Genomic DNA, 17,010 nt, shown 5'->3' with positions numbered 1-17,010 from the left:
CGGCAATACGCAGCCAATAACACAATTGCATATCGATGTGTATTTTCTGGATCTCTATAGAAAGTTTACTATGTGTATATATGTTTAGATTTGAGGGTAGTTCCAAGAGTATAGCCTCCTATTTTTTTTTCACTCAAAATGGTGAAGAGCTACGGAGACGGGAGTGGTATGATTAAAACAAGCAACCGTTTGGGTTCCAGAATTTATTTTTTTACATAGTGATCAGCATTCTCAATGCACTTTTGCCAGGAATTCAATAACGTATCTCTGCTGCCGTCCATGACAGATGTTGCTTTCTTAGGGTCTCACACTGTCAATATCTGCAACAGAGAAATGAAACTTTCAGATTATAAATGTATAAGGTCAGTTATCATAACAATTTGCAATCCATTCTGATCCATTCAGGCGGAAAATAGGAAACATTACTTTTAGAAAGCCCTCGCATTTGTATATAAAATACGGCACTGACACACGGATTCTCTTTCAAAGGTAAGCAACATGGGGCCTGGCCAGTACTTAAATGGGTGACCATAACTGACAATATCATTTATGACTTCTTATTTTTTTAAAGTTAAGTTTAAAGAGTTATTGACATCGATACTGCCATGAAAGCATCCAAACACAGATGGGTATGGCACATAGCCAGACAACATCACAACAGATGGTCAATCAGGACAACAGAATGGACACCTCGTGAATATAAGAGGCCAGAGGGAAGACCAAGAATGAGATGGAGAGACGACCTGATACAACTCATGGATCCCACACGGCAGCGGATAGCTCGGGACAGAGATAGATGGCTAAAGTCCAGAGACGGGTTCCTCATTGACAGATAAAACCCTTATTGGTTGATTGATATTGATATCGATAAAGTTTAAACAATCTAATGATTTTCAATAAGAAATTTGTATTTTAAATATGGTTTCAAAGGCATTTTGCCTGTTTATTCAAGAACAATAAAATGTTTATATTTTCTTTCTTGTCTTAACCTTGATAGCATCAAAATAATCACAGTCGCATACCAAATAGACATTGTTACGATCTAGATTCTTATTTACTGTCCTCCTTTTTTGATCGCCTCAGGGTGATCCTTTACACGTGCAATCATAAATAATCAACCATTTATTCGTTTTTTAATATTATTTGTTTTCTACAGATTATTGGTCTCATCTTGAGTGTTATTTGCACAACATTTCGGTCGATATAACCTCCAACCTTCTTCAAGAATCTTTTTGTTAAACTTGGGCATCTGCGCGGAATCTTGAGCGGAACCGTTTACTTAATCCATGCAGTTAATATGCTCTAAGTAATTCACAATTGTATTTTAAGTGTTGCCCACACAGAGGTTTGAACCTTCAACCTCCAGAAGAGTGTAACTTTTACAACTGAATTTTACCAGGTATACTATCCACTATGCCACAGGTCTTTGTGCTGGATAGCGAGGTATCAAATTATCGATGAATAAACATTGGTGTAAACAAACCGACAGGCAGGGTTTATTTGGGGCCAACATCAAAGTGTAGTATCTGTTTTTTAGATGCTACACTTCGATTTCAGTGGAGGAGAAATCCTTCACGGCTGAGACAATTTTTATGTTTGTCCTTTTTCTCCGCGTTAAAAAACGACCCTGGTGTCTAACTCTGTCCCGTGGGGAGGCATTGTAAATAGGAACGTTTACGATGAACCATGTTTGGCTTGAGCTGAATCGAAACGATAACACGTTATTTTGATAGGATAACAAATACTTGTACATGAAGGGCTTCAAACGACGATAAAAGACAACGTTCCATTGATGAAGAGTTAGACAAGTGTTCTTTGGAGAAGAAGAAGAAGAAGAAGAAGAAGAAGAAGAAGAAGAAGAAGAAGAAGAAGAAGAGTGTATATAATAGTAACAGTCTATATAATAGAGTATGCAAACATTTAAGAGCTCGATAAACATTTAACATGACAGTTACAACCGGGACGAATTCACATACCTGTTTCTTCGTAAAATGACGTCACACAAGTTAGTCAAACACATTTGTCAACATTTCGGAGATTACAACGTTTTGACTTCATATTTTGATCTTGACTTTACCAGCTTCCACGGTGTCTTCTCCCCGACTTCTCGACTCGGTCTGTTCTCTCTAACTCCCGACTCTTGACTAACTGATACGTGTCTTTTCAAACTCTCTCTCTCTCTCTCTCTCTCTCTCTCTCTCTCTCTCTCTCTCTCTCTCTCTCTCTCTCTCTCTCTCTCTCTTAAGATCTACGTCATCTTAAATAATCTCTACGTCAGACTACGCCAGACTCTGGAAGTCAGACCTATTTTTAACTTATTGTTTGTACTAGTTATGAAAGCATATTTGTTTTCAATTATCTAGAATTCCTTCCTGTTATTGTTTATAGAATGTAGTCAAGTTAAATTCCTAAAACGTCATTTAAGCATATTTGTCCTTGAATTGTATTTTTCTCTTTAAAACAAATCAAATTCAACTACACAATAATAATAATAATAATAATAATAATAATCTAGCTCAGATAATTCAGCAATGCCACTTATTTCTAAACATTGTGGAAATAACACTCAAGATGAGAATAGTAGTCCGAAGAATCCAAATGATTTAAATAATCAATCCTTATCTCAAAAATTCAGAACTCTAATTTTTTTTTTTTTTTTTTTTTTTTTTTTTGCACAGGAAATGGAACCCAACAGTTTATTAGCATCCCAGTTTCGCTCGCAACTGGAGGCAACCAACAAATTCAGCTGCTGACCACTTCAAATGGACAGATTATTGCCACTAATCTGTCCAGTCTACAAGGACTTGCACAACCCCTTAACATGACTGCCGCTGCTGCTGCAGCGGCAAACTCTTCGGTCACAGCGGCTGGAGCAGGTGCTTCTGGTAAGTACAACCAACACCTTTATTTAATTTGACTTTTTTTTGTTTCAATTTTTGCTTCTTTTAGACATGTATTCTTAAAAACGTTTTTTTTTATGTTTAAGTTTTTCTTGTATGTAGCATTATATGGTATAATCACGTTGACACACCGGTTCCAGTCAGATCACCGAAGTTAAGCAAAGTTGAGCCTGGTCATTACTAAAATCGGTGACCAATTCAGGAATTTAAGGCGCTCTATGTAGGAGGACGTTGACACCTCCCTTACAAGAGTTGCAGAAACCTAACGTCGTCATTTCCCCTAACGTGGATATACATGCGGCTGGGGACCGCTTGTGAATTTCATACTTCCATGGAACTTCCGCGTTCGGAGGAAGCTGGTTACATCCAAATAGGGTTTAATTATGAATAGTGTATTCAATACATATTTGATGTGCATGTTAAAAAGTAAAAATAATAATATCTCCAAACGAAACTCGGGAGACAATGATTTACAAGATTGTTCAAAGAGTTTCCCCGTGAATAAAATAACCGAAATAGACTCATGTTTTTTTCCAAGAGCACAAGAATGTCGATTGCAATGAATATAGCACAATATATTTAAAATGGCCACTGCCCTTTTCTCCTCCTTGCAACGTCTTTCCTCTTTCTGTATCTTGATAGTTTATTGTATAATGATTATTTTTATTTTTATCACTTTACTTTATTATATAGATATGTGTGTATGTGTATGTGTTGTTTGTGTGCGTGCACGTGTATGTGTATGTGTGTGCGTGTGGAAGTCAATCAATCAATCAATCTATATATCTATAAAAGTGAAAGTGTTTTTGTTTTATTTTACTTCAGTCGAAGTTCTCAGAAATCAAGGGGTCCACTACCTGGGGATAACACTTGAACTCTATATGAGATACGTAGATATTCGAATGTTCCATTAGAGTTTTTTATCTCTCAAGCACTGAGTTAGTAAAAAATTGAGAACATAATTTTCCTCTCCCCAATTAACCATTTTCATATATTTTATTATATCTTTTAATTTGGTCTCTTGGTCTTACTGAATTCCAAGACAAGAATTTATCTAGTCTGGTGAAGTATCCAGCTTCGTGCTATTACTTGAGGTAATATCACTTGGAGAAGGTGTGCCATTCCTCGTAAAAGCTAATGTGGGTTAGCAATAGTGAGGAAATCTTATTTGCGCTGCGAATACTATGTGATTTTGAATATTTGGTCAGGGTTTACTTCTATGGAAAAAGTATCCTCATGCCAAGTTGTTCTGACAAACCCCTGTACAGAGAGACCTTAGACACTCGAGGACAGTGTCTAGTAGGCATTCTGTGTGTCTGTGTATATTTCCCTACGCAATATCTCTGTCAATTTTCAGTTTACAGACTCGAAATTTGATATACAGGGTAGTGAGATTTGGGAAAATCTTTGTAATTGGTTTTCGGCCAGAAATTTGGCTAAGATTTGACCTTTGAAAACTCTACCAAACTCCTCCAACAATTTTGGGTATAAACACTTGAAATTTTAGATATAGGTTCCTTGAACATGGATCTAACTTAATGACTTGATTTGAGCCCAAAACAATAAATGTTGAGGGGTCATAATAAAGGTCAAATTTTTTAAAAATTGACCTTTTTTTTTATTTTTTGTTCAGCATACACGTCCAAACACCCGGGAAACGCCCGACTGAAATGCTAGTATATCTATAAAAGTGAATTGTCTCTGTGTGTTTCCGTATGTGTACATTTCTCTACTAAATTACTCTGTCAATTTTCAGTCTACATCTCGAGATTTGACATAAGAGGTATTGAAATTTGGGAAAAATTGTTTAATCGGTTTTCGGCCAGAAATTTGGCTGTCAAGGGGTCAAAGTTCAACGTTTTTACCTTTGAAAACTCTACCAAACTCATCTGCCAATTTCAGGTGTAAACACTTTAAATTTTAGATGTAGGTTACTTGGACATGGATCAAACTTTTTAATTTGAGTTGAGCCCAAAACAATAAATGTTAAGGGGGTAAAACCGGGGTCAAAGTTACTAATAAAAAACATTGACCTCTGCTGTCTCTACCAAATTACTCAGCCAATTTTTGGTGTAAACATTTAAAATTTTACATAAAGTGTATTTAGACATAGGGCAAGCTTTTTAATCGATTTTTGGCCGAAAATTTGGCTATCAAGGGGTCAAAGTTTAAAAAAAAATACCTTTGCGGTCTCTAGCAAACTATTCAGCCAGATTTTGGATCTAAATATAAATTTTACGTAAAGAGTATTCAGACATGCAGCTTTTTAATCAGTTTTTGGGCGAAAGTTTGGCTGCCAAGAAGTCAAAGTTGAAAGGGTTGACCTTTGCAGACTCTACCAAAATCCTCTGCCAATTTTGGGTCTAAACACTTGAAATTTTAATTGTGGATTACCAGGATATGAGTCAAACTTTTTAATATATATAATATATGCACGTGAAGTTATAAACAGTACATAGGGCACAAGTGTAATGTTATGATCCTTTAGGCTGTGATCATAGCGTAGTATCTGTTAACTGTGGCAAGAAGGGTCAATGGTCAAAACATTATTATTATTGTTATTGTATTCTTATTAATTGATTTGAGCGATGGATGGTCGCTGGATCAGTTATTATGCTTAGAAGAATAAACAATTAAATTGCGGAAGAAATGACTGACATGTGAATCGCAAAAGGAATGTGAAAATAGAAAATATATGTAAACATTATTTTGGGGTTTTGAATAAACAAATAACTAGTTGTGGATTAGGTTGGTCTGAGACACGTAATTAGGTGACGTAAGAGAACACGTGATGTAGTTAGTTTTGGAGAGATTGAGAGAGTTGAGGATTGACCACCAGAGCGGACAGACGTCTAGACAGGGGTGGACAGACAGCTAGGGAGAGAGCTGTAAGAATAGAAAATGTAGACAAACTGCAGATCCTGTGAAAACCATTTGAGACAGCTGTAATAAATTTATATTATAAAAATATGAAGAGTTGTTTTAATGGTTTCACAAATAAAAACAAATGTCTCAATTATATGATGCTGATCACTTCATGGTTCGTCACGGAGCAACGGGAAGATACAGAAGAACTCTTCAAGAAAACAAAAGGTATGAGGCATATATTATTCTTCTTACATATGAACTGTAAAAATATCCCGTGTGATAAGTCTGATGCAACATTATTCAGTTTACACGTCAATATTATGTCCTCCTGGCTATACGATATACATCCGATTTATACGTTTATTATTTGTCTGTTAAAAGAACAATATCTTACATCCACTAGATAACACATGACACGTTTCAATATATCATCTCCTCCAATATAAACCAATATACAACACAAGCAAAGCCGGGCTGAATTGCTAGTGTTTATATAAAGACCTATTTTATTCCATTTACAAGCGCCTATCCCATGGCTTAGTGGTAAGCATTACTGGTCATCAACTAGATGATTAGAAGTTACATTCCTGTCTTGGGATGAATGCTAGTCTAGCTAGAGCTGTGATGCAGCGATACAGTCTTTCTGGAGATTACCATATATACAGAACCCGCCTGTCTTATCCGCCTATATTCCTATCAGTCTTGCACTTTTCTCCTCCTTGCAACCTCTTTCCCACAGAAGAGATGTTCCAAACCTGTCTCTGCTCTATCGATATTTTCATTGCAAGTATCCATCTTAGCTTCAATCTATCCCACCCCACTCCTGGCAACCTTTCATAAAAATCACTCGTCTTACTACAACCACTATCAACAATTTTCCCAACTTTCTATCTGTTCAAATCTAAACGCAAATTCCATGAATAAATTTCTTTCCTAGAGCTGCCAGCCTGTGGATCTGTTATGCTGGCCTGGCTAACAAGATCATGGTCGTCTTCAAGTCCTATGTAAATAAGTTTTGTTGAGCCGTCCCTTTAAATAATCAAATTCTTTTCAATTGGCACAGTATATAAGGAATAATTGACGAGAGTTTAAAGTTCAATAAAATTTATTTAATCAATTATTGATTGGATGATCAAAGAAAGCTTATTTAACTCTGAACTGTCATCAATTATTTCTTATATTTATTTGTTCGACCCATCCGTGTAGAGCTTTCATATTTTTATTTTTATTTTTATCACTTTATTATATATATATATATATATATATATATATATATATATATATATATATATATATGTATATAGTAGGTAGAGCTAGGTAGTAAGTTATAAAATATATATGGCAATTAAGCTACACAGAATATTCCGCGTTTCATCCACGCTAGGATTCATCTGTGTCAGAATATTCTGTGTAGCTTAATTGCCATATATATTTTATAACTTACTACCTAGCTCTACCTACGTATTGAGTACTGTTGAAGTAAATACTTAAAGTTTACGCATAAATTTATACTTTCGTATATTAATTTATGTGATTAAATTAAGTACTCATATATGTGTGTGTGTGGGGGGGGGATCAATGTTTATATAAAGACATATTGTATATCCTTTACAAGCATCTATCCCATGGCTTAGTGGTAAGAGCTAACGATTATCAACTAGATGATTAGAACTTAAATCCCTGGCTTGGAATAAATGTTAGTCTAGCTGCATTAAAGAGCTGTGATGCAGCGATACAGTCTGTCTGGAGATTACCATATATACGGAGCCCGCCTGTCTTATCTGCCTATATGCGTAATATTCTTGTTCTCAAATCTATAAGATTCGGTTAAATGTTTTTTGATGCAAGTCTGTCTAAGATATTCTGACGAATTGGCATGTCGAAGGTCAGTTGTGGAGAAATGCTGGATGCTTCCAATTCAAAATTTTCACTTTCCGAACAGAACTCTTTATGCATAAGGACAAACATATGCGTAAGATGTTTTCACTCTTGTTATGGTCGGATGACAGATTGCGCGTTTCTTTCGTCTTTGGTTTATATTAAATTATACGAGACGCCATTCCGCATTTTCCCAGCGATAATTCCCAAATTGTTTTTGCCACGTTTCTTAACACGGTCTTTGAAACATTTCTAAATTCATGGCATTCTCAGCCTTGGGATAAAATTATAGCACCAAACTTCCCACTCGCTATCAACCAAATGAATTTAGGTTGGCGAGTCGGCCAGCACCGAGCCAAAAACTTGCTTTAATGCTGTCTCTTCGTCCACTCTGTCATGCGCAGCTACCTTAAGTGGAGCAAACTAATTTATTTTCACTCTAGACGATAATGAATAATCGAATTTGATCTCATTTTCAATTATCAGCATCCTTTTTCTTTTCCGCTTTCTCTTCATCCATATAAGCATCATCTTAGAAATCATTTCGGAGTTGATTTTTCATACTAGATTGTCGGTGCTAGGGGCACATGGGTCCCCAAATTTATGATACCTTACAACCTAAACTAACAAGACTTTTACAGGATGGGGAGGGGGCCATGCTTCCTCTCTCTCTCTCTCTCTCTCTCTCTCTCTCTCTCTCTATATATATATATATATATATATATATATATATATATATTAAACTGTAGAAGAGAAATAGCAAATAACTGTGTTCACAAAATAAAATTTACTCTAGGATAGCGATACAAAATAGTTTTAAAAAACTAACAAAAACAATAGAAAATAAACAAATAAATAAATTAAATAAACATGAATATACATAAACGATCACACATATATGTATGTATATATATATATAAATGTATATATATATGTGCATATATGTATGTACACATATATATATATTTATGTATAAACTAACAATAAAAAAAAAACACTAACCTAGTTTTAAAACAGATCCTTTGTCCGATAAATGCATGCTCATTGGCTGATATGAAGGGTGCGGTGGATACTAGAAAGCTGATTGGCTAACTAAAATCTCAATAGAAGAGGAGCATATAAAAACGATAAACAACCACAGAATTCACGCATAAGCCTGAGGAGTCCTAGAGTGGATTAAACGCCAAATATTCAGTGTAGCTTAATCGCCATATATATTTTATAAATTACTAACTAGCTCTACCTACGTATTGAGCACTTTTGAAGTAAATACTTAAAGTTTATGCATAAATCTATACTTTCGTATATTAATTTTATGTGAGTAAATTAAGTAGTTATATATATATATATATATATATATATATATATCTTATGAGAAAACCCTGATCGATTAAATGGAGTATAATCATCATCATCATCATCATCATCATCATCATCATCATCATCATCATCACCAGCAGCAGCAGAAGTATCTTTGACGCCATCTTGGACCTAAGTTATACACTTGTGCAGTGCTGATTCCAGGAACTCATGAACCCTCTCCCTTCAATTCCTTTAAATTTATGAAGCCCTAAAAGCAGAACTAATAAGGCTTTAGGGAGGGTTTCATGCTCTCTCTCTCTCTCTCTCTCTCTCTCTCTCTCTCTCTCTCTCTCTCTCTCTTTGTAACGTCATCTGGGAACCAACATGTTGTAGCTTCAGTCGCAAAGCAAAGAATAGAAAAGAACTCACCTTTTCCCGATGTAACAACGGCATTTATTTTCTCAGTCTCTCATTTCCGCTGTGACGTCCCTCACATGATCGTCTTCTTCAACGTGCTCTCGAACGTCATCCACGTCTCTAACATGATCGTCTTTTCGAATGTGCTCTCTTCTTTTTATAGCCTTATTTCCTCTTACTGTGACGTCATTTCGCTGATGGCCTTTGCATATTGCTGTGTTACATTTGCCCACTTTACAAGGAAACTGCTAAATCGAGTTTCATTCTAAATTCCTTAACAGTAGAAAAAACAGGTGATGAAGCTCCAAAGTTGCATTAAACGTGATAAGTACTAAAGCTTTAAAATTTGTGAAAACTGTGCGATAATGCGCAGCACAAAAGTAACGTCTTTAGCTTAAAAGGGCGTTAATTTGCTAATGTTAAACTTCCATTACCAGTTTTTTCTAATAATGAGAATTTGGAGAATGACCATCATTTTGTGTTATTGATATGAAGTGCCTTCAATAAGTTTCCAGACATTTTGCATATGGGCGCTTTTATTGATAGTACATGCATAAAACTCTACAACTTTACTCCTTTCCGAGTAATCTTCTCCGGCTGCAATGCACTTGTTGTACCGTTCTAATAACTTCTGGAAGGCCTCGTGGAAGTCCTCATGTGCGAGTGCATCAATAACCTTTTGTCACATCTCCTCAATTGTCTCATAATGATAGCCTCTAAAGTTTTCTTTGAGCTTAGGAAATAAGTAAAAGTCACAGGGAGCAAAGTCTGGACTATAGGGAGGGTGAGGAACTGCCTTGATGCCCATCTTCGTCAAAAAGTCTGTGACAAGGATGGATTTCTTTCAGCAAACTTGACACAAACTTCGTACAAATCTTCCGCATCTTCAGATCCTCATGAATAATTGTGTGTACAGTTCCCACACTGACATCAAACTGTGCACTTATTGTCTCTATAGACACACGACTGTCCTTATCCATGAAATTCTTTATTTGGCCAATCACCTCTGGTGTTCTGACTTCCTTATTCTTCTCACATCTCTCACCATCCCTCACAGGCTCTTTGCTTTCCGTGAATCTCTTATGCCACTCAAAAACTGATGCTCGATTCATGCAAGATGGTCCAAAAACAATCTGAATCATTCCATACGTTTCTGTGCCATTTTTTTCCAAATTAAGCATAGAATATTATTGCATATCATTCTTCTAAAGTGTAACAAGTAGGCTTTAGTAAGGTGTATTCCAATTCCTGTTGTAGCTGTTCATTTGACCTGAAATCATAAAAATTGGTCCAGTCATCTCATAAGATGTATAGCAATAACATACTGAATTTTCAGGAGTCTACAAAAATTTTAAATGCTTGTACAAAAAACAAATGACAAAGCTGATTCCCTCTCCTCTCATCTTGAGCGCGTCGTTCAGTGGGGGAAGAGATGGCTGGTTACTTTTAATGCATCTAAAATCAAGTTCCTAACTTTACATCATCAATGCTCTGTTCCTCATCTGGCATCAATTGAAATGGATGGCTCTCGTCTTGGGGAGGCTTCATGTTTTAACAAGCTCCTGGGTTTAACCTTTTCTCCTGATCTGAAATGGAACACGTATATAAAGTCTGTTGCCAGGGCCACTGGGAAAATGGTGGGATCCTTCTACCGCTCCAGAAGATATCTCACTACTGATGCAATTTTCTATCTCTATAAAAGCCAAGTACGTCCAAGGATGGAGTACTGCTGCCACATCTGGGATGGAGCTTCAAAAAACAGCCTATCCTGCCTTGACAAAGTACAAAATAAACTTCGTGGCTTAGTGGGGGATGCTCTCTTTTCTTCCCTGCAACCTCTCTCCCACAGAAGAGACGTTGCGAGCCTGTCCTTGTTTTATCGTTATTTCCATGGCAAGTGCTCGTTCGAGCTCCAATCTCTGGTCCCCCCTCGCCAATATTTTATGATAATCACCCGTCTAGCTAAAACCACTGTCAGTAATTTCCCCCACTCTTTATCTGTGCCTAAATCAAAACGTAGATTCCATGAACATAGCTTTTTTCTGAGAAGTGCACGCCTGTGGAATGCTCTTCCATTTGCCTGTTTCCCACCTGACTACAACTTGGACGTCTTCAAGTCCAGCATAAACAAATTCCTGATTAATCGCCCCCTTAAGTAAGACGCTTTATCAAATCCCCAATACCAACTATTACTACGATATTATCCCAGTGATTATTGTACACAAAATAACCCTTATCCTCGAGTGGCTTACGTGCCTTGATAAGTGGTGATCCCCATGTAAAAAAAAAATAAAAAAAGTCTGGAAACTTATTAAAGGTACCCTGTATTTTGTTTGTTTGATCGTTGGGTGCAAATTCTTTTCAGTTATTTACATTGTATTGGCTAATTTTACAAGGAGGGTGTTGTAGTTCGCTTGAAGCATTGTGTATAGTACGTGATTAATGGTGTTTGAAGGCAATGTTGTCCTGGAATAAAACATCGTTCAGTACGAGACAAGGTAAAAAGAACAATGACAATTATAAAGTATTTATTTAAATTATAAAGTATTTATTTAAATTATAAACTATTTATTTAAATTATAAAGTATTTATTTACCAATGTAATATGTCGAACCAGAATAGTATCGTGGTTTTCTCAAATTTTTAAGGTATGCCAAATCTTCAGAAACAAGAAAAAGAAAAACATATCCAGAATAAGATAAGAGCACTCTAATCTCAAAAAAATGCCTGAGCAACCCTTTTGAAAGTCTCTGGTCAGTTAATTAGTAATAAACTAACCCCATTATCAAAGAAGGTAAAGCCTGGGGTGGTGGACCTCCTAGAACAGCACAGAACCATACCTCAGTGTAACAGAAGAAAGACCACTATCAGACTGATTGTCAGGGACATATCCTCGTCTTGGAAACCTCTTGTTTAAACCAATGATCACATTTCCACTTTGAATTCAAATAAATGTTTAATTCTTTCAAATATGTGTACAAACGTTTGTTCATATTTATACTTATGAATGACAAATTATGTTCTAATGCAATCGATTTTAATACTTCGAGCATTGAATTGAACATTTAAATGTTATATATTGGCATGTAAGATGTCATTAGAATAATCAACAATTAACAACATCATTTATATCTATACATGTGTCTAGCAGGCCGCCCGGCGTTGCCTGGTCGTAAAATACATTTAAATATGATATTTGAATTTATGCAGATTTTGTATTTTTTTATTATAGAACCAATTCTTTATTGATTATTATATTGTACCCAATATATAGTAGTGATTTGAAGAGCAAAAAAAATAAATAAAATGACTTCTTTATAAATACTACAGACTATTTCACGGAGACGGGGTGGGGGGGGGCTTACTTTTCAGCAACAAATCAAGTGATTCACTTTTTGGTGAATTGTGCCTCTCTTTGTTTCCTACAGAAAGGGAGATTACTCTTTTGACTTTATCTCCCTTTCACGCCGGGAAGATGTGACACAAGGGTCAGAATGGTTCAGAAAGTGTGATTGAAGAGACAGTGCCCCAGAGGTGGATCACTCTGTCCTGAAATGAAAAATAATGCCCGGCATTCCCCGGTTGGTGTGCCTCAGGTGATTAGCAATAAACTACTTCCTTCTCATAATCGGCATAATCACGTAAACACACCAGTTCCCGTCAGGTCACCAAAGTTAAGCAACGTTAAACCTGGCTAGTACCAAATGGGTGACCATTTAGGAATTTTAGATGTTGTGTGCGCTCTCCGCTTATCTTGGTATTGTTTCCAGTCCACTGTTACGGGTATTTAACAATGTTGACTACAAAAACCCAATCAAAACCCAATCCTACATTTCTGCGTGGAAAAAATATAAAAAATAAACATAAAACAAACACTGAGAACCGATGTAGCCAACCGATCGGCAACAGACATTGGTCAGGGACAGCTTCAAAAGAACAATGTTGTCTCAGGAGGCTTTCTATTTTACGCCTCATGAATGTGCGGATGATACCTAAGTGCTTGAAACTTTTTGTACTCGTAGGTATGAGTATATGTGTTTCATTTTGTGTGTGTGTGTGTGTGTGTTTATGGTTTGTGGTATGATTTTTAATAACACTTTCAAACATACACGTAATAATTTCATCCATTTAAATTAATTTGATATTTTTCACTATGAAATATTTTTACGTTCCTTGAGGAAAACTAATATTTGTTCGTTTTTTTTTTTATTAGATTTTCTCTTGTTTTTTCTGATTACTCAATGTTTAATTTCATTATGATTTTAGATATTTAGGTTGACAGTGGTCTGCATATGTGGTTTTCTTTGATTTTTCATTAATGACTTTCATCCGGCCCGTGAGCCGTCATCATTAAAACGATGCGAGCCTGCGGGATCAAATGATTCCCTAATGCCTAAACTGACAGCTTTGAATGCCGTGTTTTCATTCTCTGAAGGAATCAGTGAAAGTTATAAAGGATTACATCCAGCACTTTTTTTCCGAGAATATGAAATCGCTAATTTGCCTTTATGCTTGTTTAAGGCACCATGTTATTGAATATATAGGGTGGAACGATAGAAATGTCACCGTAGAAAAGACGACATGATTCCATTTCCATTTAATGAAAACCGTTTTTTTTTTGTTTTTTTTTTGTTTTGTTTTTTTGTTTGTTTTTTTCTTTTTTTTTTTCAGACCATTTACTAGTTGGACAGTTGTGTACAAATCCTAAGAGCGATGGGAGCCTTCTATCGTGTCTGAAAGTGACACAATGTTCAACGAACGAGATCAAAGATGAGCTATACAACATGCTTCCTATCAATCCAAGTTATAACAACAGAAACATTGCCAGCACCCTCAAAATGCATTACTGGATTGCCACGAATAACAGGGACGATTATGGTCGTTGGTGAAGTTTCAAGTGAAGGCCACATCATGCCACCTCACATCTTCGAAGTCGGCTTACCAACGTGTAACTGGATGTGCTGAAGTATGTGGTGATCCCCTGATGCAATCAGGTGACCGATGGCAGATCCTGGGTGTTGCAGCAGGACGTGCCGCTGGCCCACAAGTCTAAAGAGACCCAGTCTTGTCTTCAGAAGAAGTGCTATGACTTTATACCCTTCTCTCACTGCCCCCCCTCTTTCCCCAATCTGAACCCGCTGGACTACTTTGTTTGATCATACGTCGGGAACATCACCAACATAACCTCCCACAACATCAAAGCCAGTCTGATCGCCGCCATTCACCAAGTATTCGCTGAGCTCCCGTCCGTGCTTATAGAAAAGGCATGCTCCCAGTTTCAGACCTGTATCTCTCTCTCTCTCTCTCTCTCTCTCTCTCTCTCTCTCTCTCTCTCTGCTTTCTTCTCTATTTCTCTCTCTCTCTCTCTCTCTCTCTCTCTCTCTCTCTCTCTCTCTCTTTCTTTCTTTCTCACCCAAAATTACAATTATTTTAAACCTATCATGAGTAATTGTGTTTTAGCTAGGAGCAAAATGTAGCATCTGGTCTGATACTACAATTTTCCCGTTTTTGGTCAGTGAAGGAGAAATCCTTCAAGATTGAGCCGATTTTTATTCCTGTTCCAATCTGGAGTTCCCCTTTTGAGCGAACTGGATTTACCTCACATTGAAATTTGACTTTGTGACTAACTCTGTAAATGGAGGAGAAAGAGCGAGAAGAGACAATTTAGACAGACACAAAGAGAGAGTGAAGAGTGAAGAGTGAGAGAGGGGGAGAGAGAGTGAAAAGAGAGACAGAGAGTGAAGAGAGGGAGCTACTTTTTATTGTTTCTTTTTGTTTGTTTGTTTGGCTAACATAGAGGATTATTCAACCGGAAATGACGTCTTTCATTTAAAATAACCCTAACCGACGTCTTTCGTTTAAATAAATACTTAAAGTTTAATCGACCTGTCGTCTTAAATTAACACAATACAAAAAAAAAAATTATTGTCTTTTTTTCTCAGCAAATTTTAAATTTAGATCTATTGTCCTTTGATGTAAGAGCTTTTACTTTTTTCTCTTTTTTTTACACCGTCAATTATTGAGTTTATTTGCTGTTTTATTTTTTCGAATTTGAGGATAAAGCTGGAAAAGACAGACAGACAGACGGGATTTTTATCTTTTTTTTATTTAGTAAAGTTTCACCATTAATCAAGACCCAAATGCCACTCGAGGATAAAGGTTAAATGGGTGTGAGGTGGACGATGAGACAACACAGTTATTGGTTGGTAATGATGATGGTGGTATTTAAAAAGGTGGTTTGATAAGAATTTGTTTACATTAGACTTGGAACAACTGAATTTTTTTAGATGCGATATGAATGTATGATTTGAATTAATCGGACAATTTTTCTCCTCTTGAGTGTTATCTGCAAAACACACAAGGTAAGAACAATTATCCAATTAATTTAAATAATATAACTATGTCATAGTTAGCTGGGAATCACCCACGCGGTATTGTGGTCCACAAACGGGTAGTTCCAGGAAAGAATCTTTTCTAAAAGAAAGAAGATAATCTAAAGCGTATGTTCAATAATACAGCGCCAGAAATACTCGTTAAAGATAATCAACAATTTGAAGGTGTAAGGATTTCAAGGAACTATTTTTTTTTTTTTTTACATGTTCACCCCCATGCAAAGCAGAGTGCCACTTTGATGTAGGGGGCTACTATCAGCGACATAATTTGCAGGGATACTATGTAGGGAGTTGAGCAGCAAGATGTCTGTTCACATTACGCTTGAACTTTTGCATGTCAGTACAGTTGGGGAAGCAGGAACCTGGGAGGGAATTCCAAAGTCTAGCAGTTTTGGCGAAGAAACTATTGAAGTAGAAGGCTTTCTTACATCTAGAGATCTCTACTGTGTAGGGGTGGGGCTTGGCTGCTTGTCGGGTTTGTCGGGTTTGTCGGTGGTATTTACATTGAAGGGGTACAAGTGCTTGCAGTTTGTCAGAGCATTCACCATTAAAATACTTGTAGAACAGGCAGAGGGATGCAACATTTCGTCGATGGGACAAAGGTTTAAGCTTAGATGACAGTTCAGGACCTATCAGGTTGGTGACTCTCTTTTGAACCCTGTCCAGGAGTCAGAGACTAGTAGCAGAAGCACCAGCCCAAATGTGACAACAATACTCCATACATGGTGGTCTTACAGGATACTTTCAGACATAAATAACTTTCTAGCACAATAGAGAGAGCCCACATTTCTCGCAGCATCTGCGGCAATTCCCTCGATGTATCTGTTCCAGTTCATGTTCCCTGTGAACGTTAAGCCAAGGAGTTTGAACGAAGTACTTTCAGGTAATGTATCATTAGTCATAGCTATTAATGGTTGAGAAGGTTTCTTGGAATTATTAAAGGAAACGAGCTTAGTCTTGACAGCATTGAACATTACAATCCATTTTTGTCTCCATTCCACAACAGACTGGAGGTCTTCCTCTAGGGTTTCCACCATTGCCTTAGATATGTGTTCATTCATTTTCCCCTCTTAGCTGTTATAGAGAGTGGTGTCGTCAGCAAATCTACCCATCTTGAGACCATTTTATCAGGGAGGTCATTTATGAATATCAAGAATAATAAAGGTCCAAGGATAGACCCCTGAGGTACATCTGCATTTATATCATATTGTTTAGATGTACGACCATCGAGGACAACCTGGATTCTTCTGTTA

At 36.7% G+C, this 17,010-nt stretch overlaps 1 protein-coding gene across 4 annotated transcripts in view; it reads left to right on the top strand.

The window, feature by feature from the left end:
• The window catches only part of LOC145263057 (uncharacterized), a 1,096,083-nt gene that overhangs the window by 964,962 nt on the left and 114,111 nt on the right, over positions 1 to 17,010 (top strand). For all 4 annotated transcript variants that reach the window (XM_080119900.1, XM_080119902.1, XM_080119903.1 and 1 more), the window contains one exon: positions 2,679 to 2,885. In XM_080119900.1, coding sequence (XP_079976026.1) covers positions 2,679 to 2,885 — 207 coding nt within the window. The remainder of the gene's footprint in view (positions 1 to 2,678; positions 2,886 to 17,010) is intronic.

This window comes from Euprymna scolopes, chromosome 38 (genome assembly GCF_053919585.1).
Source record: "Euprymna scolopes isolate OS-2025 chromosome 38, ASM5391958v1, whole genome shotgun sequence".
NCBI lineage: Eukaryota > Metazoa > Mollusca > Cephalopoda > Sepiida > Sepiolidae > Euprymna > Euprymna scolopes.
This window is presented reverse-complemented; position numbering and strand designations above follow the sequence as displayed.